Raw genomic sequence first — 26,468 nt, forward strand, 5'->3', positions numbered from 1 at the left:
TCTAATTAAATGGTTTTTCATCTGCAGGGCACTATCTCCCGGCATAACAATGGTCTCAGATTCTGAGCAGCACGAAGAATTATCAGTCAAGGGCCAATCTATATTTCTGGTGGTTAACACGGGGCCAGGAACCTGTTTGTATCAGAAAATTGGCAGGTGGGGAGGAAGAACAGAGGAATCTCCCTTGTACAAAGCCAAACCATTGGTCCACCTAGCTCAGTATTGTCTACACTGGTTGGCAGCAGCTCTGAGAGTTTTCAGACGGAGTTATTTTCCAGCCTTAACTGGAGATGCTGGGGATTGAACCCAGGGCCTTTTGAATGCAAAGCAGATGTTCTACTACTGAGCTATGGTCCTTCTCAAGGTTCAGCATTGTCTGCAATTCTTCTACTCCCCCTCCCAAAAAGGTGAGAATCTTGGCCAGGGGGAAAAAGCTGCAGGCAAAGTTTGAAACTCCCACTGTTCTAGGCACATTATGCGACAGGGAATTACATTAGCGTGAGCCGTTTCTGAGTTCTGTACTGCCCCTAAGATTTCAGATTAAAACTGCAGAGTGGAAGGAAAGGAGGAACTTCCAGCTACTCTCTAAAGACTGGAGAAGAGACCCTCTTAAGAATATTAGGGGGGTGGGCAGGGGAAGGACTAGAACATGTGAAAAATAAACATAATATTTTAGCTGCAGTTCATTCATTTTCAGCTTTCTATTCTTGTTATTTAAAAAAATTACCTAGACATTCCATTGTTGTGCCCATAACTTAGGCTTAAGGTGCCATTTAGCTCCTAGCTTTCACATCTTTGTTTCTAACACTGACTGCACGGATTTTATGGAACAGATTATATACACATACCTCTTGCCTCTTTTCAGCTGCAGTGTAAAAAGTGGTAATTTGGGCTCGTATGCTGCCAACAAAAGGTATACTGGCCTTGACACTAACATAGTATCCTATAATATAAGCTATATACGAGACCTATCAATGTCAGCTCAGTAATTGGCCACAAATAATATCTGACTTCTTCATAGTCTGCAATGGTACACTAAAATTAAAACTGCCTTGTTGGAGCAAACCAATGCCAGGAGGGACCAGACAAATGCCCTTGAAGATTTATTTATTTGAAGATGTATCATTTGCTTTTCAACTCAAATGCCTTCTGAAAGCAGAGAACGGTATGAAAAACCATCTGGTACTTAGATGTGTACCACCGCTGAACACTGAGGATCCATATAGCTGTCATATTAAATAGCCACTGATCAATCAATTCTCTGCCCACTCTATTTTTAAAGCCATCTATGCTAGTGGCCATTACAAAGAAAAGGAAGCAAAAGCAGAAGGCTATATGTTTATAACTGACATAACTATTTCAGAGTACTGAAAAATCTGTCTTTCTTTAGGTTGTGTCTACACCACACTCCTATAAACTTACACTGGTTAAGTCATCATTGCTCCCTCACTTCTAGGTGCCTGAAGGATCTGAAAGGGAAGTTTCTGAGGAACCTCACAAAATGAAAAGATTCCCTGGCAAAACCCATGAGTGATCCATTTGAAAGCTGGTTAATATTTCTTTGTGGATATGGACAGTGAATCTAGAGACTTTATAACCCCAAGTGGCTTTAAACACTAAGGAATGGTCCCTTTGTGCTTTAACTTCCCGATATAGTTACTTACATAAAGAAAGGAGAGGGGTCCACTGAACCTTTTAGTCTTAATTCCAAGCAGATACTTTAATTGGGATGTAAAGACGTGCACAGCTGCAGCAGTGGTGAATCCCCGGACCAGGGGCTCCGTAAGATAAATAGCTACAAATCCAAATCGAAGGAGTCCTAAACACAACTAATGAAAAGAGAAAAGAGCCATGTTCAAGGAATCATCATTTAAAAGCCAGCTCAGGACAGTGTCATAGAGAAGTCAAGTTCAGCACACTGCATCAAGAGTAAAGCCACCTCTTGCCAACCATGCAGGCCTCCTCTTACACCTCCCAGCCCAAAGTGTTGAAGCATGTCAAGGCTGCCAGGTCTAATACTTGTGTGATTTGCATGTTCTGGGGGGTTGCACAGTGTGTGGTTATAGAAGCAGCAAGCATAAACAGCAGAAGTCTCAGGAAAGCAGGGAAAAATTATTGTCTTTTAAGTTGGATGAAGTGATAACAGGACACCTATAACCAAGGTGGCTTGCGAGGGCTTCCAGAAGTCATGAGACCTCCTGGGCTCTTCCATACTTCTTTGCCACTCCATGTGACCAATGAAAGCAACACAAGTGATATGTTTCTTGGAAGAAAATGTTATTTTTAAAGGAGAACAAAGTCTACCTAGTTGTGCGTACTACGTGACCTGGTTACTTGCCAGTAAGTCTAGAACAGCATACCCTGTTCTCCTCACTCCACAGCCCAAAACAAAAACACAGACTGAAACTACTTCCCCAAAATGTAGGTTGAAAGGATACATCCCATGCCATTTTAGATCCTGAATGGAAAATCAGGTGTATGAACCAGGGGCTTACTTAGGTGGAGTTCTGCACAGCAATATTCAAATCTTTTGGGCAGCAATATTCAAAACTGCTCCTAGACCAACAGTGACGTTACCTGTATGATCCCTGAGAGCAAGGTAACTGCAACAGCTACTTTCACCCTCATGTCATCTCTGGCACTGTTTTCAAGATCTGTGTTATTAGTAGAGTTGGTGTACGTATTGGCAAACATTTCATCAGGGGCTTCTCTGACAGCAACTCCGCCAATCATCAGGCTAATTACAGCAAAGGTTCCTGCAAGAGTGTGGATTGAGGGGAGATACATGTTTATTATTACCAGGGAAGCCTACATGTTTTTGCTAGATCACATATATTTCAGCTTCTGAAAAGAAAATTTAATCATCTTCCTTATTGCAGTTATACACACACACACAAGTACACACACAAACACCACCTTATGGGCCTGAATTAATATTTCCATCAATGTCATAGAATCATAGAACTGTAGAGTTGGATGGGACTTTGAGGGCCCATCTAGTCCAAAACCCTGCAACGCAGGAATTCAAATGCCAATGAGAAGCTTTCATTTACTGAAAATGAGTTGACAAAAACAAGGCAAAATATATTTACTACTACTACTAATAATAATTTATATAGCATTTGAGTATTTAAAGCACCACACTTATTTGCACTACCCTGGTTCTCACAGAAACTTTGCTGAATTACAAGCCGTTAAAAGTGATCACATTTGACACACAATGAAATTAAAATGGCACAAAACTGAGCTGCCTAAGGATGTACAACCGTGATGGAAAAACTATACTCCCCCAAATATTGTTGGATTCCAGCTCCCGTCATCCCTGACCACTGGCCATGTTGGCTGAGGCTGGAATCCATCAACATCTGGAGGACCTCATCTTTCCCACCATTGCCATAGTTAAGATGGGGCCAAATAAATGTTAAATGTTGGGGCCGCAGTTGATGTATGGAGGTTATAGGCCACTTCTGTGCCCTTGTGCTGCAGCTGTGACTTTGTCATGATGAATACAAGTAGATTTGACTTCAAAACTTTAAAAATGGTATCCAGTAAGAAGATGGAACAGTGGGTAATACTCATATGGGGTTGCATCTAACCGTTTCTGATGCAGAAGTGCATTTTGTTAATCTGACCTTTAAAGAAAACAAACGTTTGCATGCTAAAATATTTACCTATTGATATGTGTCTGGAAGTTCCAAAAAAAGTGTACAGAAAGACCGGATAAAATGAAGAATATAGGCCAAATACTGGGGGTACTGCTGCCAGTAATGCATAAGCTAATCCTGAGAGAGAGAGAGAGAGAGAGAGAGAGAGAGAGAGAGAGAGAGAGAAGCATTGGTGAAACAAACTCAGATTCAACACTAATTATTCAAATGAAAAAATGTTCATATACATGCCACATTGATAACAGATACTGTGCCCAGACAATCACAATGTACAATCTCCCCCACCTCAATACATCCTTCATCAATAACTAGCAGGACAGTCAATAGTATGAAGAGAAGAAAGTGGTGAAGCCAGACTGAACCATCAACCAGCTCCTAGGGCTGCAGCCACTGCTCCTCTGCCCTGCCCCACTTGCCAATGAGGTAGCAACTGGGGAAGGCAAGCAGACCTCATCAGAGCAGCGGCAGGGGGCAATTTTAGCCTGAGAGCCTGTACATGCTAGTCCTTAAAATACAACTAGTATATGCTTTTATGTAGAAATTGCTCCCATGAGTCTTAGAATCGGCCAGTCCAATATTCATTCAGATTTGAATTCACTCTGGGAGAGCAGAAGAAAAAAATGGCAAGAAGAGGGGGAAATATTCTGCAGAAAAAACTGCACATCTGTTGTTCACATTATTACTCAGCTTAATTATTCTGCTTGCTTACATGTACTAAAATAAGGACATAATCTGATGGTGGTATAGATTGTGGAGTCAAAAGTCTGTGTGTCATCGGGACTTGCCACATTAAGCGTCACCAAAAATCCTATAAAGGATGGATATTAAACTAATTCAGCAAAATAGCTTCACTCACTACTGCAGGCCATCAACTGCGAAGCCTGACATGTTTTAACCAGTGTGAATGCACTAGTTAAATGCACTACCCTCAAAGGGTAGTCATTGTGATGACAAAATTGTTGACTTTATTACAGAAATACACAATTTTCTCACAGGAGGACTTTTAAACAAGATATTTCCATTGTGAAAACTGAGGAGGTTTATTCCCATTAGATGAATGCAACATCTCAGTTGATTGACATATGAGGTGTACTGCATTATGCATCCCCAGAAGGCATGTGACATCCTCATGAAAAGTGACTGTACAATCAGCTGGAAGCTGACTGTCTCCAAAAGATCTCCCAAGGCTGTTCTGAAGATTCCAAAAAGAAGACTAAAGTTTAAAAGTTAAATTTCACTAACCTTGAGGAAGCTGCATGACCCCAGTGCTTATTCCTGAGATAATGTCTCCCAGCAAATACTCCTTCACTGGATAGCGGGGGAGCCATGTAAAAATAGGTAAAAAACTACACAGAACAGATCTGGCTTTCTTGGAAGAGCAACTGAAAAATACAAGAGAGAGAGGGGGAGAGAAAAAGTTGTATCAGCTGAAAGTAACAGGCAAAATGTACATTTCTTGTGTACAGGCAGAAAATACCTTAATCATAGGAAATATATTGTATCTACTATGAGAATGCAGAATGAGTCCTTGTATGTTCTCTACCTTAAAGAACTCTTTGACAGTGGACTGCCAGCACATTAGAAGATTATGCTCTTCCCTCTGACATATCTTTCTCCAGAACAGTGTGGGAGGTGACTGTGGGACCTACAGGGGGAAATCTAAAACATGCTTTCACACAAATCCAATTTTGCCAGTAGGAACCTGCCACGAACAGAAGGAGCCCTTCTGTGAATGGAAGGGCAATTTGGCATCCATACCAATTAATCTACTGACAATAAATAGCTAAGATGTCCTACCGACAAGAACGTGCTATCTTCTGAGCAAGAGGCAGAGAGGTCTTCTCCTTCTTGTGCAGTTGCTTTTGTAGGGTCCCTTCGTTATATACGCGCCTTTCCACACAGTATCTCTGGTCCAACACATGGCAAGTTTCATCCTCTACAGCATGTTCCATAGTACATTTCAGGGAAAGGGAACTGAAGTGTTGCTCCTTGAAGATGCTATCAAAATATAAGCATTTTTTAAAAGGACAATTTAAAGAAGTGCTTGCTTCTGTGGAAGATAATAACAGAGAGTACTTTCATATAAAGAAAGGAGGAGACACAAACCTACTCCTGGGCCCTCTGCCCCACAAAGAGGTTATCTCAAGACCAACGTCTCTGTGAGAGAGAGCCAGGAGAGGGAGGGAGCACATGTCTACTCTTCCTTCAGCTAGACTCTTCCCTCTCCTGGGGCCGTACAAGCCCAAGTATCCTGAGAGAGAGAGAGGGGGACTGAAGAACTAGGAGACCGAAGAACTGGGAGACTGAAGGAGGAAGAAGGGCACTGCCATCACCACACACCTGTCTCTTCTTTCCACATGGGCCACGGAAGAACAACTGCTCTGTGAGTATGGGTGACACCACAAAGTCACCATTACATACTAGTTTACGGTTCAACCAAATGTCCTGTTCCTCCACACCCACCCCCTGAGACCATGCAACATCAGAAGACAGGCAGAGCAAAAGAAAATTGTAAGCCTTCTCCCTGGTCATCTCAGAGATGCCCCTACTATGGCAGAAGCAGGCAGATGACAGACTTACTGGTAGATCTCAGGGAGATTTCCAGATCACCAAGGGTTTCTATCTCACAACTGTTGAATCACAACAAGAAATGTGACTTTTCACATCTAAATTAGGCTGCTGAAATGTAGAAAACCAACCAGGAATGGGCTTATGGGTGAAAGGACTATGAATTCACTCCCCCAGGATCAAAATGTGCTCATTGTTCTTTAACTCTATCTGTAACTTTTAGCAGATAGTATCAGAGGGTGACTCTTGTGGGGAAAGCCAGGTGGCTGGTGGTTTCAGAGCTATTCTGTCACACAAGCACCCCTCCCAAATTTAGGCAACTTGTTTGGGGACACACAAAATTGTGGTATAGGGAGGACTCATTGCCAGAAGTGGGCATGACCATATGAAAAGATAAATAAATGCCTATGTCTGGCAGCAACCTTCCCTTATGTTGTAAATATCAACCTGCTCAGGCTCCAAGATCTGCAGGATCAGCCACTCTGAAGGTCCCACCAGTAACTGTGCCACATTAGGCAGTGACTTATAGGGTCTTTTCTCTGGTAGCCAGGAATAGTACGCTTTCCCATCACTATGGTGTCAACACTACATGATTTTTTATGCCAGTTGACGACATCTTTATTCACCAAGATATTTGGGGGCAATTTATCAGTCCTGCCCATTTGTAATGGGGGATTGGTTGCTGCTATTGGCTGGCTATGGATTTTAATACCAGTTTTAATGTGTTATTCTGTTTTGTAGCTTTAATAATTTTATGTATGTAAACCACCCTAAGGTTATTTTTGATGAAGTGTGTTATAGAAATTTATTGAATGAACGAATTGAGAGCTCATACCAAAAACAAACTTAGTTGGTCTCTAAGGTGCTACTGGACAACACGGCTAACTACCTGAATTGAGAACAGTTTGTCAGGAATCTCCCCTCCCAATATACACAATGCTGGGATATCACAATAATACACCATAGCATAGATGTTCTGAAGCAAAGTCAATATTTGGGGATGGAAAAAAATCAGCCCCTCTGTGTTCCCATAAAGGAAAACAAAGAATGAAAAGCTGCTCTTGAGCAATCTCAGTGCACACCTGAAAAGACCGAACAGACAACCACAAAAGCTACAGCAATACTTATCTGCCTAGAAAGAATTATCCAAGAGACCAAACACAAAGACTTAATAACTGATGGCTCTTAAATGTGACTGATAAGTCAGGCTTTGAAAGGGCTTCTTGCCACTTATCAAATTGAAAGTGTTAGAAGAATAGATGCATACTGCAGAGTTATATCACCTGGAGATACTGTATATAAAAGCAAGCTCACCTTTTGCTTCCCAAAGAACAAAATATTGTTATAGCAGCCATATGCCTTTGTTAGACTAACAGCCCAGGATAACTGGTGGCTTTTCGTCAACGGAAACTATTAGTTAGGTGCTGGTCTGCTGGTAGCTAGGGGAAATTCATTGTTTTTGAATGACATCCCTGTGGTAATTTGGAGAATTTGACACTCCTTCACCTAAGAGGGTGGTCCAGGGATGCATTGGTGGAAAAGAGCACCTGACAATCTGAAGAAATAAGTGGGGAGCTGGTTTAAGGCATCTAGGGCTGCAAGGCCACTCTCTGGGAACCTGATGTAAGGTGGAAGAGCTGCTGCCCTTTAGTAACGCTTCAGTCTCCACATGCTTTGTTTGTATATTTGTAAATAAAGAAAATACTACAAAAATGCAAGAAGTATTCACTGCGAGAATACTTCTCACACTATTCATGTGAGAAAAGTGAGATTCTGTACACCACCTTAATATAGTTGTTTGTATAGAAATAAAATAGCAATAATAGATTGGAAACTAAATGCCAAAGTGCTGCTCCAGGAATTTCTCATTGGTCAGAGAGAAGATGCCTCCTCGTCCCGTTGAAGTCTTGCTTATCAGGGTTGCATGGCTGCAGCTTCTGGGTTCTGGAAAGATCTCTTGAAAGGGCTACAAGATCTCGCTGAAACCTGCAGCCACTTCTCCTTCCTTCTCTAGCAATGACAGGGTGCGGACAGGGTGCGGGCAGGGTCCCCACCCCTTTCCACAGGAGAAGTGAGGAGAAGAAGGCATCACTTCTCTTCACTTCTCCAGCAGCAGCAGGGCTGGGTGCGTTGCCCATGGGGGTGTCACCGCTTGGGATTCTGCTGCCCAAGGTGGATGCCTCAGTCCACCTCATAGGCCGGCCAGCCCTGATTGCCGGACATCACAAATGCAATTTCCAAAGGAAAAAAATCAGGAGTGTGGCTTGAGGTAGGGGTTCAAAGGAAGAGCTTTTGGAGACATGGGTTGAATTCAAGCTGAGCTTGTGACAAAACAATCAGAAGTGCATTCTAAGTGTGCTCCCAATTCTTCCTTTGAAATAAAAAATCGGCCCTTTTTGAACTTGGCACCTTTTTCCGTTGCCATGCAGGCACAAAATTTAAAAACTGCCAACTTTTGACTACAAAGGAAGCGCACGCTCACTACCTCCTTTAACTGCAGCTTGAAAGTTTCAGACATAATTTGATGTTCCCTGTGCCTAACATCATATATGATGTAAAACATGACTCTTTTATAGATTCTTAGTGCATATACAGTAGATTTTTTCAAAACAACACTCTACTTCACTGCAGTTATACTCATGTAAAGTTTATTGCATCTGTGGGTTACTGCATCTGCTTACCAAAAGAAGAGGAACTGGAACTTAACTAAAAGGCATTGCCCTGCAGCAGAATGCAGAAACTGAAGTTTAGCACCTGAGCAACACTGAACTGGTAGGATGCAGGGACACCAGAACCATCCTCAGAGATTGTACAGTGGTACCTCAGGTTACATATGCTTCAGGCTACATACGCTTCAGGTTACAGACTCTGCTATCCCAGAAATAGTACCTCAGGTTAAGAACTTTGCTTCACGATGAGAACAGAAATCGTGCGGTGGCGGCGCGGCAGCAGCGGGAGGCCCCATTAGCTAAAGTGGTGCTTCAGGTTAAGAACAGACCTCCGGAACGAATTTAGTACGTAACCAGAGGTACCAATGTACTTTAAATCCCTGGTTTGAATTCATGAAGGGATCAATTAGAACAGTTATCTAGTGGATCCAATTTGGGACCCTTTTTCTCCCAGAGTGGATTGTCAGGAAAATGAACCATAATCAAAGCAAACCCCTTTATGCATGTGGACTCTGTGTACCAAATGCATTTCTGAATCATTTTGAAAGCTCCACAGATTTCATCCAGTTTGTGTGTACTAGGGCTGCTTTACATATTGAATACCATCAAATCAAGGCTCGCCACTGAGTGTACACTTCACAGGGAGCTGCAGCCAAACCTGCCTCTGATATGCATGCTAGATATCTATATTCCTGAATACGAATTTGTAGATTGCATGTTTAGGTGCACACTTTACCCAACCCCAGTTAAAATAAAAGCAAATTATAGCCTGGGGACATTGTGTAAGCAGACCAGCAACATATGAAGCATCAATGCCATTGGTGTAAACAATGATTAGGAAAGCCTTGCACAGCAAATATGCCAGAATGAACTCTTCATAATATTACTCTGGAGCACGAGCAATAGAATATGAGCAGCATAAAAGGTCAGACAGCATAGTACCCAGATATTTATTGTCAAATGTTTGCATTTTCTTCTCCTCTGCTCCATCTAGACCAAATCTCCAAGGGTGCACAAAACCACTAACAGTTTCTACTGCAGTGAAAGTCATGGCAACTGTGTGCTAACACATGATGCTCTATGTAGTGCTTCAAAATCAAATAAGGAAAATGATAGAAAGATGCAGTTCAACAGCAAACCCTCAGCCCCTTGTCCCCAAGCCACTTCCTTCATGAGTCAATTCATAGTCAAGTTACTTGTTCTGATGATTGGCCTTTCCTGGTATGCCCAGAAGGGTCACAGGCCCATCATGACACAGCCTCAGCCTAGCCTCTCCCATTAGGGTATGTTTACATAGCTGGGAGGACTCATGTTGATCATTCTGGAGTCTTAGCCCAAGTTAACAACCCTTGTTTTCACAGGCAAGAAATTCCAGTTAATTTTATTTTAAATATTTTATTTCAAAGTATCTATCACAGGTCACTCATGGAACACTTTTAGGTCACACTGCAGGTATGGAGAATTTTAAACTCCACCCAAGATAATGGCCAAGGCCATGATCTCTGGAGACTTTCACACAGAAGTACTTCTCTTAACTTCTATAACTGAGAAGAAACCACAGGCCCCATTCAAGCCCTGACTAAACCAGAAAAAACATGTACTCCTTTTCTGCCATGAGTTTTTTTAAATAATTGACAGCAACTTTTAACTGCTTAATTGCAATGTGTCAAGTGACTCAATGCAATCACTTGTGGAATGAATTTTCACAATGGATTTTTATCATACTACATGTGTTAATTGGCTTACCAATGCTAGGATGTCTGTGTTATCAACACAACTGGTGTGTGTGGGTGTGAATGGCCACTGTTTATAGCATAAATATCACCACCTGTACTATTTCCTTCTGACCTCACTATGTACCACCCCCCAAAAAATCATATACACAGACGTAAACCCTTGCAACCCAGGATAGCATTTCATGCATTTGGTGAAAACTACAGTCCACAAAAGCTTGTGCCATAATGTATTAGTTTTTAAGGTGTCACAATACTTATCATTTTGCTGCAAGAGACTGACACAACAACCCATCTAGATAGAATCATTCTTGATCTTTAAAATGAGCTATCAATGGCCTGACATTTCATGCCTAAATGCAATGAATGTTCACTTCCAAAGTTGCATTTTCCTTAAATGATTTTGTCCCTCAGAGTCCCAGTATGCTATCAGCAGTGTATATGTTTGTTCTAGAGAAAGGTTCAGTTTTAAAAGGTCACTAATGCCCATTTGTGGACCACGTGTTTCTTATGTGCCAAGTTGATTAAACAGTTCAATAATCTGCAAGGCACTAAGTCTTTCCACTATTCATTTAGATAAGCGATGGTTCCAGTTCTTGGCATAAATGACTTGCAGGCTCCCCTTTGAGAAAAGAGTGAGAGGTCTGACTTGTTAATTTTCTTGTTATTCCGTGGTGTTCCTCATGCTGACACTGGCCTGAAGACTGACCTGACCAACCCATTTAGCTTGGCAGGTTCATAGAGCAAATGAAGTTTCTAGCCAAGTTCACATTCCAGAGTCAATATTGATTTGCTGATGGGAACATACAGAGGTGAACTAGGCACATGCCAATAACAAGATGAGAAAAGGGCAAGAATCCTCCTTTCAATGGCAGAATAATGCAAATAATATTGCTTAGAGCAGGCATGGCCAAACTTGGCCCTCCAGCTGTTTTGGGACTACAATTCCCATCATGCCTGGCCACTAGTCCTGTTAGCTAGGGATGATGGGAGTTGTAGTCCCAAAGTAGCTGGAGGGTCAAGTTTGGCCATGCCTGGCTTAGAGGATCTAACTATCTCTCCCACCCTTTGTCTAGTTCAAGCCTAACACTCTCTCTCTCTCTCTCTCTCTCTCTCTAGTTGTAGTGTTCAAAGCGATGAGAGTATTCTAGCCCAACCCCCTGCAATGCAGGAATCTTTTGTCCAGGACCCTGAAATTAAGTCTCATGCTCTACCAACTGAGCCATGATGCTGGTCACCAGCTCTCATAATCTCTGACCATTAGCCATGCTGGCCGGGGCTGATGGGAGCTGGAACCTAAATGCATCTGAAGGGCCACAGATCCTCCACCCCTTGCCTGGTTGGTCGGAATGGAGAACAGGACTGTGATTTCTGGGTAATGTTGATAATTCTGGGCTTCCACTTTTCCTGTCTAGTATAGTGCATTCCGGCTCCATCCTTACTCATCTTGGAATTATGTCAAATATTGGTGCATATTGAGGGAAATATTGGCAATATAGGCAAATACTGAGGGAATACCAGTGGGAGGCTGTCTACACACCATACGTAGTTTACTTCTCACAGAGCTATAATTCCCAGCACAAACTAAGTTCTTGAGATACTGTAGGGGAAGTCATGCGCTTGAAATGTATGGTGTGCATGCAGTCCAAGTCCTTGCTGTGCTTGTCATACTAAATCAGAATTGCCTTGATAGCACAATGACAATCATTCTCTATAAAAGCAGTCATCTACTGACTATCTGCATAACCATCCTACAATTACAAAACCTTTGCACTACACTTTAAAATATTTTACCCCAGTGAATCCAAGTGCTTGTGTGTATGTACTATATGTGGCAGGGGTGCCAATCTTTATAGGCCCATGAGCTCATTTGATTTTGGATTGAGTGCCATGGATGCCATCCCTTCTGGTAACCTCTCTCCATTTCCTTTAGTTCAGTACCAACCTCCAACTCCGCAGAGGGAGATAAAAAGCAGGCACACACTTTACTTTTCTAAGGGACCTTAGAATTACCGTATTTTTTGCACCATAACACTCACTTTTTTCCTCCTAGAAAGTAAGGGGAAATGTCTGTGCGTGTTATGGAGGGAATGCCTACGGGTGGCATGCCTACAGATTTTCCTCCTCTAAAAACTACATGCGTGTTATGGTCGGGTACGTGTTATAGAGCGAAAAATACGGTAATATGAGCCTTGAAAAGCACATAGAACTAAAAGAGGAATTGGGAAAATATAATTTCAACTTCCTCCTTCAGCTCGATGTATTTTTCAAGGGAAAAGTATGTAATCACCCACACCACCTCATGACCAAGGGTGCTCCAAGGTTTTGTGGGAAGACTTCAAAGGTGCTTTCGCAATCACAGGCACCACACTGGCAACCCCTGGTCTGTGAGGTTGTTTAAGCTCCTGTATGCAGGATAGTTTTTATGGATGTTAACTCCTGAATGGCCAGTTTTGTGGTAAATCAAGTTTCATTTGCCAGGTTTGTACCAATTTTTATCAATGGTTTTGGAGGCATGAGGGAATTGTATTTAGAATGTTCATATACTTAATGCTTTTCATTAGTGTATTTTTTGCTGGAAGATTTGTGTGTTTTAAGCAGGCACACTAAGTCAGCTCTGGCTTAACTGAGAGCTGTCCAGCAGAGGTTTTCCTGCAATCAGTACATTTTGATGCCTTACAACCAAGAGGCTATTTGTTTGATCACCAAAAGACTTTTGTGCATTCAAAACATGCACCTAGCAGGCCTAATATACTTTCACAGTTAAAATATACTTGCCTTTATGTACAGAAGCTTGGACAGAAAGCACCATAAAAATGCAGAACATTAATAAATATTGGGCAGATTTCTTTATTCACAATACATATTCACAATACAGCCTACTTTGTTCCTTATACTTTGATTGTACTACCACAACTTAAGGGCCCCCTTATTCTCAAGGATTTATGAACACGCCATTAAAGTTTTAAACAAAGGAAAAACAGAAGGTTGTGTTGCTGGGGAATGAAAAAAGTGGAAAGGCATCTAGAAGGGGGGGAAATCAGATTATGCTGGAAATGATTGTGGGATTTGGGAAAAACAAGTAAGTTTTCAAAAGCTATGATTAAGTGATTTTCAGCTCATTTTGGAATTCTTGTCAGTGGTTCTCCCTAGAATCTAGAGCCAGGATCTTTAGCCGTGGGCTAAAGATTCAGGTATGGGGTTTCCCCCATCAGTGCTTCCGATTACAGGCTCTTTGCTTTTCCTCAAACACGTCAATGGAGTTGAATACTTTAGTCAGCCAGTCTCGCTTGTATATTGATACAAGTTGTAAACCTTATCCTACTGATAAAAGTGTGATAAAAGCAATGCAAGCAACATAAAGATTAAAAGAGGAAGTGCAGGATGCAGTTAACAGGATGAAACCGAGGGAGGGGAGGAGAAAGAACTGCAGGAGGGGAAGTTATATCAGGGAAGGATGACAAATGATGGGCTAAGGCTTGAAGAGGCTTCTCATGGCAAAGCGGCACTTAGAAAGGAGCTTCTTGCAACTTCTGGGCAAGAGGTGCGATTAGACCCAGGTCACGGGCGAAATCTGCTAAGGTGGGCAGCCTCTCTTTTTTGCAAGCAAGGTTGGCAGCCCCAATGAAGAGGGGTGGCCCCTGGACTCATCCCTTAGAGCCTCTTTTCTTAAAACCAAGGTTCCTCCCTGAACTTTGCGAAACAAACCTTCGGGGCCATTTCCACACCCCAAACCAGCCTCACCCATTAGAAGGGCAAAGGCTTCCTGCGGGCAGGACTTTCTAAACGAGCCTGACTCGGATACACCGCCAGGCAGGGACTAAACAGATTTAAACGAACTAACAACAAGCAGCAGAAACAACAACAACAACAATAATAATAATAATCAGGAGGCTTCCTTCCTCTCTCTCCGAATGAGGTTTGCTCCCACACACCCCAATTTCATTCTTTTTTAAATAAAAAAGCAGCAGCCTGACCGGCGAATATACCAAGCTGCTCCCCGCACCGTTTTTAACCTCTCTGCCGGGACAAGTTTTGCTGGTCCTTAAAAGGGGATCGCGCACACACTTGAAAAGCCCCGAGATCAACCCGGTCCGAAATCCGTTCTCTCTGAGGCGGCGGCGGCGGCCCCGAAAGCAGTTTCTCACTTATTTTACTTACTTACTCGGTCCCAACTCGCCGAGTCTCGACCACCCGCCGCCTCCTTCCTTTCCCCCGTTGCCTTACATTTATTTATTTTTACCCCTCTTTCCCTCACAAACGTACAATAAATAAATAAATTAAGATTTAAAAAGGCGCCTCGCGCTCCTCGCGCCTCACCTTCTCCGCCTCCTCGCGGCCTCCCGAGGTCGCTTCGCCGCCCAAGCCCAGTAGCAACAGGAGCGGCGGCCAAGGCGGCGGCGGCCTGTTAAACGGTAACCTGAGGTAACTCTCCGCCCTCAGCCGGAGCTCTCCTCCTCCTCCTCCTCCTCCTCCTGCCGGCAGCCCAAAATTAGGCATTACCAAAACACACACACACTCACATATAAAGGGCGGGCCTTTAGGGTTTCTTCATCCCCATTCCCCGTGGCAGGGGCTGCTGGGACCGGTAGTTCCCGCGTCCGTTCAGGGCACGAGTGAAGGAGCGGGCGGCAACTACAAGTCCCAGCATGCCTCTCGAGGCGACCTCGGTGGCGCTGGGCCTGAGGTAAAAGCCGGGCCTCTCGTGTCTCTTTCTCCGACTCCCGCCCGAAATGGCTCGCTAAGCTTCTTCTCGGCCGAGGGGCTCCTCTTCCCGTCAGCGGAGGGTCCGGGGCTTTTGACGTTGTTCGCAGATGAATCCCGTGAAAAGGGAGGCTGAAAATGGTTTTGAAAGCAGACCCAGGGGAGAGCCGCGTTTTGTTCTCGCGTGTCGAGGGGTCGCGTGTGAAAAGCTGGCTGTACAGGAGTTTCCCTCTCTGCAGAAAAACCTGCGCCCCGTTTTGAAATGGGGGTGAGGCTGGGGATCGTGGCAAACACGTCTTGTCGCTTTCAAACTATTCCTGGGATTATTATATTTTTTTTTTTTTGGGGGGGGGAAGCCACGATAAACTGGTATAAAACTAAAACAAATTTTTTTCCCCCTTCCAGTAGCACCTTAAAGACCAACTAAGTTAGTTCTTGGTATGAGCTTTCGTGTGCATGCACACTTCTTCAGATACGTATGCATGCACACTTCTTCAGATACGTATCTGAAGAAGTGTGCATGCACACGAAAGCTCATACCAAGAACTAACTTAGTTGGTCTTTAAGGTGCTACTGGAAGGAAAAAAATTTTTTGTTTTGACTATGGCAGACCAACACGGCTACCTATCTGTAACTGGTATAAAACTAGTTATAGGTAGGTAGCCGTGTTGGTCTGCTGTAGTCGAAACAAAATAATAATAAAAAATCCTTCCAGTAGCACCTTAGAGAACAATTAAGTTTGTTATTGGTGTGAGCTTCGAAATAACAAACTTAGTTGGTCTCTAAGGTGCTACTGGAAGGATTTTTATTACAGTATTATTATTTTGTTTGGTATAAAACTGATAACCTTTCATAGCGCAGGTAGAACCTTCCCATGAAGATACCCCTGTATTTAATATACATGTGTTAGCTAATTCAGGACTGTTAGACCTGAAATAGTATCTCACCCTGAGCTGCTCCTTCCCTGTAAATATCATTTCAGGGCCTATCTTCTGGAACTGTCCTGGATTGCGGTGCAATTATGGCCCAGCACCACAAACCATTCAACCTGATAATTATGATGATGATGATGTAATAAGTGGCACCTTAACCATTGAATCCTAGGCATGTCTATTCTAAAGTATGTCTTGTTTCATGAGATGTATTAAAGGCAAATATGTATAGGATTGCAGTCTCCCTATTCTTTTCCTCTTCCCCGCCCCCATCCTTTCCTTTTGTATCATGTATGTTAGATTGCAGATCTGCAGCCAAGGCCTGTGTTCTTTTTAAAATTAGTACCTAGAAATGTTAGGCACTTTCTAAATAATAAAAGCAGCAGTAGTATCTATTGGTTCAAGGCGCAATATACTATTGAAGTGGATGGAACAAAACAAGCTTGAATTAATATTCTTAGGTTTAACTGGGTTGAATATCAGGTTATAAGTTGTGTTTTTTTTTGTTTTTTTTAAAGAACTCAGTTGCAGCCAACTTACCCATTGAAATCAATGAACTTGGCTAACAGAAGCTCACTGATTTAATTGGGTCTGCTTTGAGTATAACTTGGTGGGAAAGAAATTCAACCCTTGCTCGTGTCAGGATTAGAATTGTTTCAGGCTTCGAAAGTGATGGATTAGTAACATTTGGAGTGCATTGATAAAACACTACATAAAAGATACTAAGAGGGGATCCTTTATCAGCTGCCAGATAACAAGTAATTTTGGATGAGGCTGCCCCATAGTTTTATAGCTGTGAAAAGGGTGTGGGGTGTGGGGAAATATACACATGCATTAAAAATATAAACAACATACAGAATATGTTTTTACTTCAGAGTTTAAATGTGAGAATAATGATGGAATGGTTAATGGGACTTATTGTATAAATGCATTAAAAATCCTTTTATTTATGTTTAATTTCATTAATACAACAAACTTACACCTTTTAAACTCTACAATCAAATGTGAATGGGTGTCTTGGGGGAAATTTCAAATAAGCTATGTTTGCAGGGTTACTTCATTGTTTGTGCTGTCCTGGCGTGAGTTGGCCTAGGCACGTCTTTCAGGATTTAGCTTTATCTCTGAGCTTTTCTTTTAAGCAGTGTCTTGTGAGTCTTATGCCTCTGACTTTCATCCACTTAGGCTGGCTCCTTTGTTAGGAATCTCAAAAATCCTGCCAGTTCTTAGAAAATGGGAAGAACTCTTAACATTTCAGAATTGCGTTTGATTGCATGGCTGCAAGTGTACTCTGTTTGAACAATACATGACATACTCTACCTGAATAATTAAATAAATAGAAAAATGATTGTAGTTTGGCAAAGTTGTACATATTTTTCCTTTAAAAAAAAAATAGTTGTGGTATTGGAATTTTTTCCAATGCAATAACACAGGAAACCCGTAAGAGACCAGAGTGAACAATAAACTCAGCCAACTCCCTACTTTCCTGGGCCAAGTTATAATACCAGCAGATAAGATTACCATGTTTTATAGTGCTCCTGTTTTTACAGTGCCACAACTATGACACTGTATAATAATGTACTTCAGGACCCAGTAGTATCTCCTGATATTGCTGTTTATTGATCCTGGCAAAGGGAGAAGAAGGGAGCAGATGGTGTGTGTATGAATACACACACATGAGAATGCAATGGAATGGAAGTGTTTTGTGGTATCTATAGACTTAACAAATTTATTATGGAATAGACCAGCACTGCTTCCTACTGGAGATAAATAAGTGGTACTACACACAGCTGCTGCTGTATCTGTACCACCTGGGGGCTTGCCTTGCAAAGGGGTATATTCTGTGGCCCATTCTTTCAGGTCCTATGTATTAAGCAGCTCTGACATCTGTTGAGATTAGTATACGCAGCGAGCCCAGGGAAGGGCAGGTGGCTGTACCATGCAGGCAAGGCAGAGTATGCTGATATGACTGCAGCTCACCTGACAACATGGAGAAGGAAGGGTTTTGCCTGGCTTGCATGAGGAGCTTGTCTCATACGTGTACCCGAGGTAATCTGGCAGACTATGAAGCTAGAACAGGGCATAAGGGTCTTTCGGAAAACAAGCTCTAATAGTGATACAGTATAAGAAAATATGTGTTAGTGTTGTTTAAGACTGTTGAAAAATCTAGCCACAATTTGTATGTCTTAACTTCAGAGAAGGATTTGTTCATCATTGTGTGCACACCTTGGAATCAACACTTGTACTTAAAGCCCTCAAAAAGAGTTGTGCCAGTGTAACTGCCCATTTTCTCCTACACTAAGGGACTGTTCAGATATGACCCCCCCCCCATCTACCTGTTGTGAGATTAGAAGTAGATTCCAGACTTATATGCATAACTATGTGAAGAATGTTAATGTCATAAGTGAGATAGCTCTCAGGTGAATATCCACTCCCAATCGCACAGCACTTGCACACAATATTTTGTGAAACAAACCACCAGGTCTCTTCCCAATGCACTTTTATATGAGGTACCTAGGTGCAAAATCACTTTTTTTCAGACGTAGGCCTAATCATTACCTCTTATTTTGTGGGTATGAAAACTGTAGGTCATAAATATGTGTGGTGTATATACCTTTGAATCACTCCCTCTTCCCAATGAATAAGCTGTGAAAAAAGTAGCACATAAATAATTTGTTGACATTATCTTTATTGAAGCATAGAATTTTAGCTCAGTTCACTGTAGAGTGAAACATGTTTAATTCATGATAATAAGACAGTTTAGGGTTGTAGGGTCATTATTATGTTGCTGGTGTAGATACAACATCATAAGATACAAACATGACCCGCAATAGAAACAAACCACAAATAAACACGAAGAAACGTTCACTTTTTACAAATCACTCCATTACTACAGAGACCAAATGGCAGTTACTGTAAGTAAATCATCCACAGAGAATTGCTTTACTTTTGGACACGGAAACAGGAGCTTCTGTTTGGAGAGGGTTGGGTGGGAAAAAGTTTATCCACATCTGCTTAGTAGAAAAGGTTTAAATGTCAAGTATTTTTTTTTTTTTGCCCACAAAACAATAACTGACAGACATATCAAAGATTAAGAATGAAGGACAATGATGTCTTGTACAACAATGTCTGTTATTAACTTTTTGATTAGGCATTTGTTTGCTTTACTCATAGCATCAGACAGTTATGTAGCCCCCAAATCAGCAGCAAATTATTATAACAAGTCAATACAGTGCCAACGTATCAAGTTGAATACAAAGAGAACAAACAATGATAACTTAATCATATAAAATATGATACAGAGCTGAAATACAGTGCATTTAAATACCTATGTGACAAAGTATGTTAAATATTGTACTTAATATTGTCGTTTCTGACATAAAATATGAAAAGTCTTTTGTGCTTAAATGTATGCTTGTTTTGTTTTTTTGTTAAAAACAGAACCAGTTGCTTACTTCCAATACTGCCACTGTAACTGGTATTACAACAGATCACAATTTTTCACAGACACATCAACATTAAAAACATTTACCTATGAGAAAATAAGTCACTTCTCATTAGATCACAGTGCGAAAAAAGTGGTGTAATGCTCTGTCTCGATGGAGGCTTTCAAAATATTCATCAATAAAAAAGTCCTGACAAACCAGACGGCAGTGCTAGATTGAAAAGAATGGAAAGCGGCACATCACAGGTTGGGAAAGAAAGGAAATGTCTTGTCCTTCACGGGAATCGCCTAAGTGACCTTCGTCTTCTGTTGTAGAAATGCCTGAGCCCATGTTGCCGTGAAAAATTCATCATGTAATTTTGTTTGCGAGTGCTGTTCAATGGAAAGAGGACGGAAGAGAAGAACTTAAGGTCCTTTTGTATATATGTTGGAAAGAACTTCCCAAGCTGCAGGTTACATTCTTCTACACATCTTGCTTTAAATGATAATTAACATTCAGACAAAATTATGTAAAAAACCCAAAACCAATCCAAATTAGAAGCATTTTGGAGTGCTGCTGCTACTCATGGCATGGAGTGATATGGAGCCAGCTAGGCTGCCTTAAGTTCTGTTAGTTTCCAGTTTACTATGTGCTCAAGTCCTGTCGATTTCACTGAGACTTTGGCTGCAATCCTGTACACACTTACCTGGGAATTAATCTCATAGAGTATATAGGATTGTATTAGGCATGCAAAGTTTGGATTGTACCCATGGTGTATAAAGCAGACAAGGGACCCTTGCTGTGCTTTCATTACAATTCAGTTTAGGAAGACGGCTTTACATTAATTGAACATTGTCACACAATGTTTCGTTAAGATTCTAGTGCTGTCTTCTTTATTAGTGGTAGGTACATGTGGATAAGTACCCTTGGAGGATAAGCCAAGTTCCTAAAGTGAGCTCTAGATACTAGAAATACATAGCAGCCTGACTGCTGGAAAATTAAATGTATCATTGATAAAGAACTTCATTAAGCAGAGAATTATTTTGCTTTCATTGTGCTAAACTCATAATTGTTCAACTCCTGAGAAACACAGGCTCATTAATTTTGGTTTTGCAGCCTTTTGCAGTAATTGGCTTTTGCAGTTACTCTTATTTAAATGAAATCTACTTAGTAGATCTTAGAAACCATAAGATCAGAGCTGGTAGTGTCCACAAAGACTGAAATGCTTCCACACCATTCCCCCCCCCCCCGCTCTGTTTAATTCTGTTGCATAATACCACCCCTATGAAGCAGATACAAATCGCTAATGGGCATTACTGACCTATATGTAAAAGTTAGTGCCCTGGTCTGGTCATGTACCCTTTTGCCTTCTAGATGGTACATAAACACTGCCATATTACTGTCTCCCAAATGAACAAATGACTGATAGTCTATTCTGAAAATTGAAGGGTAACGTCTATGATATGACAGTGATGCTGTGAGCAAAACCTACCCTTGGTGCAGTATCACCAGAGATGGATAGTTAGATTTCACCCCTGTCTACCATTGTGTCCCTGTTCTTTCATGCCATAGAAGGGAGTGTTGCCATCAGTTCAACCTTCCCCTGCCCTAGTTACAGAGAAGCTCATCACCCATTGCCAGGGATCCCGCTGAGTACATTCAGAGAGAGACTGCATGTCCCTAAGTGGGAGGGTAGGTCCCTGTGATCCACAGGATTTCCTTTCTACATAACAATTTTGGACTGATTGTGGATTTTCGTGGTGTTTGTAAGTAAAAATTAACACTAATGTCAGCCACCCACATGAGTGAACAGCCCTGAACGGTTCCATGACTGCTGTGGCACTTTATTCAGTTACCACAATCACAGGAATTGCTGCTGTCCAGGTCAAGGATGGCTGGGCTCGTGTTATGTTTGTCCATTTAATTACTTTCCTGATGATGAATGTGATGGTTTATGTAGACAAACAGGTAAAAGTCTGAACCGGCATTCTTCCGACAAGACGCTTCTCAAAAGTTAACGTTCCTCGTATGTGAGAAATAAATTTAAATACCAGGACAGTCATAGCTCATGTTACGTTTGCTTCAGGTTGTGCGTTTTGAGGTTGTGTCCTGCGGCGACCCGGAAAGACCAGAAAGGGTTACTTCCGGGTTTCGCCGCTCGCGCATGTGCAGACGTGCAAAATGACATACCACGCATGCGCAGAAGCGGCGAATCGTGACACGCGCAGATGCAGGTTGCGTTCTGCTCATGTTGCGAACGGGCCTCCAGAACAGATCCCGTTCGCAACCAGAGGTACCACTGTATCTCAAAGCAAGATAAAAGAACTTAATGAATTGCTGTATTGCCACAGCAGCACACAGAATGTAACAACCTGTGCCAAAACCAGAATTAAAACCCAAACCAAAATTCTTCTTGCCTAACCTACCACAACTTCCTGCTGTTGTTTTAAAATGGCTTTGATCCAGTTCTCATTGAGATGGTAAACTAAAAGTCTATACCACTTCAGATGAGAAATGGGTTCACATGACTACACAATTCCAAACAAAACATTCCCTTCTCACTGAAAACGCTTTGTAAGGGAGAAAGCTTCTCCCCTGGTCTCAACGTACTAGCTTTCTGTGTGAAGAGATCCTTCTCATCCCATACTCTCCATACTCTCTGATGAAAATAGGGGCATCCCATTCCATAATGATAATTTTCCTATTTATATCCCACACATCTTACTGGGGTATAAATAGGAAACACTCTGGGCAGCTTCCAACATATAAAAAACATAATAAAACATTAAACAAACTTTGCTATAACAGATTGCCTTCAGATGGCTCAGGGGTTGGGTAAGGCCATACCCTCCAACATTTCTCCAATGAAAAATTGAGACATCCTAAGGAAAAGTGGGACATTCCGGGATCAAATCAGAAACCGGGACGGCTTCTCCTAAATCAGGGATGTCCCTGGAAAATAGGGACACATGAGAAGCATTCAACCATGTGAGCCCCACTGCACTGCTAACTTTGCCCCCTGGATGTATGGAATGAGGATGTGTAGAAGAAGCTGCTCATGTTTAGGCTTAGGACAAGAGGGAATGGCCTCACTTTCCAGCCATCCCCTGGGTAATAGAAGAAGGGGGCTTTGGTCCCTTGGAAGTATGTGCTCTGTCACAAACTATACTTCCTATGCAGTGAGCAGCCAGCATCAAATTATTTAATCTCATGCGACTGATTATTTATTGCTCTTAAAAAATAAAAATTATAGCAGCCCAGCATGTGCTTCTGTGCTTATATTTGTAGATTTGAAACTGTATGGAATGAGTTTCTATGCTGTATTTTGAAACTCTGTGAAGACTGAAGTAGAGACATTTAACAAGACTCTTGGGTTCATATTTCAATGGATTACAGCTGTTAAGGGCATCAAACAACACAGGACAACAGGATTATGCCTTTTACGGGCAGAGAAGTTCACGTTTCCATGTTTGCTGGTGTAAATGAATCTGATCAATGTCACCTTCATGCCACAGTAATCAGACTTAGCTAAGTGAGCAAAAGAATATTTGTAAAAGTATAATGGCTGCACGGATATTGTGGTAATAAGTTTACTTACCTTACTCTAGTGTAAAACCAATGACAGCAAATAATGAAATACAACACAAATTAGAAAATGTATTTCAATGCATGCAGCACTGTGATTAGTCATAAAAGACTGATGAGGTTTAGAGGCAATATAGGATTTTTCATCTCTTTTGAAAATAAAAATTGAACAAATTACTTTCTGATTTAAAAAAATGCTTATTTCATCATTCAAATAATTTTACAAGTATAAATTGTTATAGAAATACAACCACATAGCTGAATGTTCACATAAATAATGAGAAAATTAATATAATGCTGCAATATTTCAACAGTTTCTTTTCTGTGCTGGAGTAGGTATAAACTTTCCTATACATATAGTAATGGCTCTGTGCTTAGGAGATGAAGCAAAGAAAGATGGCTAGTGAAATGAATGCAATTTCATACTGCTAGAAGCCAGATTTCATATCTAAATCTTTTAAGAAAAAGCATGGTGATTCTTTGCAACAAAATTTTCAAAAATCATTTGTGCCAAAACCGTGAAATTATCTTAATAATGAAAAGCGTGATATTTATGGAAAGATTAACAACATGCCCATAAGCCCAAACTCATAACATGATGATTCCAATTTTGATAAAGATAATATTTGTAAAAGGAATTATGGGGCTACTTCCAAATTCATGTGCCATTAACATTTTGATGGGAGTCATTGAACAAGGACGGGCGACTAAGTGTCCCATCTTTCAGCTATTAGTAACATTTGACATCTTTGTTTCTTAAGTCACTAATAAGGGCTTGCCCTCTTCACAAAGAAACGATGATTCAAGATGGACATGCAAAAAATATATATAATTGTGTGGTTTCCACAGTATAGCAAAGCAGGCAGTGAGCTTTGGCTAAGGGAGAAGTGACATGCACAGAGAATACAAAGTTGGTTCCAAGTTTTACTCTTGAAGATAAAATATAGGAGTGCAGAGAGCAAAAATTATTTCCCAGAAAGGAAGGAAGTATTTATCCTAAAAAGACCCTCTCCCCAGGTCCAAGTGAGTGATTTGCCTAAAAATGTTTTCCCCCCAACCATATATGCAATCAAGAATGCAATGAATTCAAGGGCTTATAATTTAAGAGACAGAGAGCCAAACTAGATGTGATAATTGTTCACACCGTTGGTCCTTGATGCCAATGGAATCTTTCCTCCCATCACAAAGAGCTGATATGGTGTGACCAGTTCTGATCAGGAGCATAATGGGAGCAAAGTTTTCAGATGAAGGATGGTAAATAAACTTTTAAGAATAATAAGTAGTTAAAGCTCCTCTCCCTCTTCCTTACTATGCTCCCAGTCAGGCTCCACACCACAATGGCTATTTGTGAATCCAAAAACAACTGTGCGACAAACATTGGACTGTCTTTTGACTTCACCCCTGAAGGCGCACTCTTCCATTGTCTCCTGAGACAGACAGATGCCAACAACAATAAGTTTACTGTGTCCATTCATTTAAGTGGGGCTACTCTGAGTATGACTAACATCAGGTTTAACCCTCATATCTAGTTTGTGACATGGTCTCTTAAAAGATAAATGTCTCAGAGTTCTTTAGTCCCTGCTGGCATTTTCCTACTGGCATAGATAGGAGGAGCCAACATGGAATGGCCACTGAATGGCAGCAGCAGGGATTAATGTCATAATAAGGAACTGCGGGTGCCACTCTAGATCCTCCCCATCTTCCTTTTTGTGGTAGGTGGATCATGTGGCTGGGGTATATTTCTGTAGCTTGGGTGGTCAATGTGGTACCCTCCAGATGTTGCTATAACACCCACCTGCCCCAGAAAGCATAGTCAATGCTCAAGAGTTGTAATCCAGCAATGTTTGGCTAACCTTGTCCTATGAAATGGACATGTGTCTGCATCTTGTTCAGGTTCCGGATGCAGAAGGGAGCTGCATCACCTAAGGCAGAGCTTTCCAAATTGTGTGTCGTGACACGTTAGTGTGTTGGCTGCAGTGTGTTGCACACACACTACCCGTGCTCCTCCTGGGGCTGGAAAGGGGTTAGTTTAACCCTTGGTTTGCTAGTAAAACTGAATTAGTGTGTAGCAAAATGATGCATGTCTAAAAAGTGTGCCACCAACATGAAAAATTTGGAAAGCTTCGACCTAAGGATTGTTCCTGCACCCTGCTTGTGTAAAACCTATCTGATGGAGCCATACAATGGAGACAAGCCCTTAGAATAAGACTGCAGGAAGGCTATAGATGCAGGGCCAAGGAGGGCTACCTTTAAGGGTTGTGTAGAAGAGGGAATTTTTGCACATGACAGCCTATCAGAAATAAGAATAGCTGCAGCACTTGGAAATTTCTCTTCTGTACCGCTTTTATAAGTACAGGGAACCCTCTTTCACATCTAGTGGCCCTACTTACAGATCAGCTAGCTGATGCTGTATGTCCAGTTAACCATAGCACGTTCATTTCCTTAACTCTCTTTAATACATGTTCAGATGCTTCTTCTTCTATTAATTCCCATGGATGACTGCCCTGAAATCTAGCTGGCTCCTTAGGAAGTGCCTTTCCTCATATATAGATAGAATTTAGATTTACAACGAGAACGTTACAGTGCTATGCCATTATTTGATGTAAGATTGTCCACTATTAGAAAAGGGTCATCTTAGTGCTGTTTCCAATGAGAGTTTATTAAGACTTTCCAATGGAAAGGTAGGTAAAAACCAACTTTCTGTTAAGCTCATTGTGGAAATTGAGATTACTGACCTGTTTTGGGGTTTTTTGCCACTGTTGCTTTAATGTGCAAAATTATCAGAAATTATGTTTTTAATGCTGCTTTTTACTTACTCTTTAAAAGCCACTTTGTGAGCCTCTGCAGAAGAAAGTGGCACATATATAGAAAAATCTGAAGTATTTCATGGTAAGAAATATCCTTTCCAACTTTAATATGAAAGCTCTATCCTCCCCCCCCCCATTAATTTTTAAAGATGAAAATCTTGAAAAGTTAGGATTTACCCAAGCTACCTATATTCTACCCCAAAATGCAGTATTTAAAAAATGTATTTGTGTATTATGTATGCATAATCTGCATCAAATGTACTTGGTGAGTTAAGAATAAAACTCTGTTTCCTTTTTCTACTTCAAACTTAGATTTTGATTTTATGGAGGCAAAGTCAGCAAGGTGTGTTTAAAATAACAAAGACAAAAAGCAAAAGACTGCC

At 41.4% G+C, this 26,468-nt stretch overlaps 2 protein-coding genes and 1 long non-coding RNA gene across 6 annotated transcripts in view; 1 reads left to right on the top strand and 2 right to left on the bottom strand.

Moving 5' to 3' along the window:
- SLC26A5 (solute carrier family 26 member 5) overlaps nt 1–15,271 on the bottom strand; it is a 32,250-nt gene extending 16,979 nt beyond the window's left edge. Inside the window, exons 1-6 of one of the 4 annotated variants that reach the window (XM_053405711.1) lie at nt 15,159–15,271; nt 5,463–5,663; nt 4,908–5,047; nt 3,672–3,782; nt 2,578–2,756; nt 1,665–1,829 (exon numbers count right to left, since the gene is read on the bottom strand). In XM_053405711.1, the coding sequence (XP_053261686.1) occupies nt 1,665–1,829; nt 2,578–2,756; nt 3,672–3,782; nt 4,908–5,047; nt 5,463–5,617 (750 nt within the window). In that variant the 5' untranslated portion in view covers nt 5,618–5,663; nt 15,159–15,271. Of the gene's footprint in view, nt 1–1,664; nt 1,830–2,577; nt 2,757–3,671; nt 3,783–4,907; nt 5,048–5,462; nt 5,664–14,955; nt 15,115–15,158 lie in introns of those variants that run through there. The other 3 variants (XM_053405709.1, XM_053405712.1, XM_053405713.1) reach the window with 3 other exon arrangements.
- A 213-nt stretch (nt 15,272–15,484) lies between these two features.
- LOC128422117 (uncharacterized) lies at nt 15,485–17,621 on the top strand. The gene is made up of 2 exons (XR_008332435.1): nt 15,485–15,607; nt 16,322–17,621. It is a non-coding gene; the product is annotated as an uncharacterized LOC128422117 (long non-coding RNA).
- A 1,316-nt stretch (nt 17,622–18,937) lies between these two features.
- RELN (reelin) overlaps nt 18,938–26,468 on the bottom strand; it is a 292,640-nt gene continuing 285,109 nt past the window's right edge. Inside the window, exon 64 of the mRNA XM_053405719.1 lies at nt 18,938–20,085. Coding sequence (XP_053261694.1) covers nt 19,989–20,085 — 97 coding nt within the window. The 3' untranslated portion in view covers nt 18,938–19,988. The remainder of the gene's footprint in view (nt 20,086–26,468) is intronic.

The sequence above is a fragment of the Podarcis raffonei genome, chromosome 10 (genome assembly GCF_027172205.1).
Source record: "Podarcis raffonei isolate rPodRaf1 chromosome 10, rPodRaf1.pri, whole genome shotgun sequence".
Taxonomy (NCBI): Eukaryota; Metazoa; Chordata; class Lepidosauria; order Squamata; family Lacertidae; genus Podarcis; species Podarcis raffonei.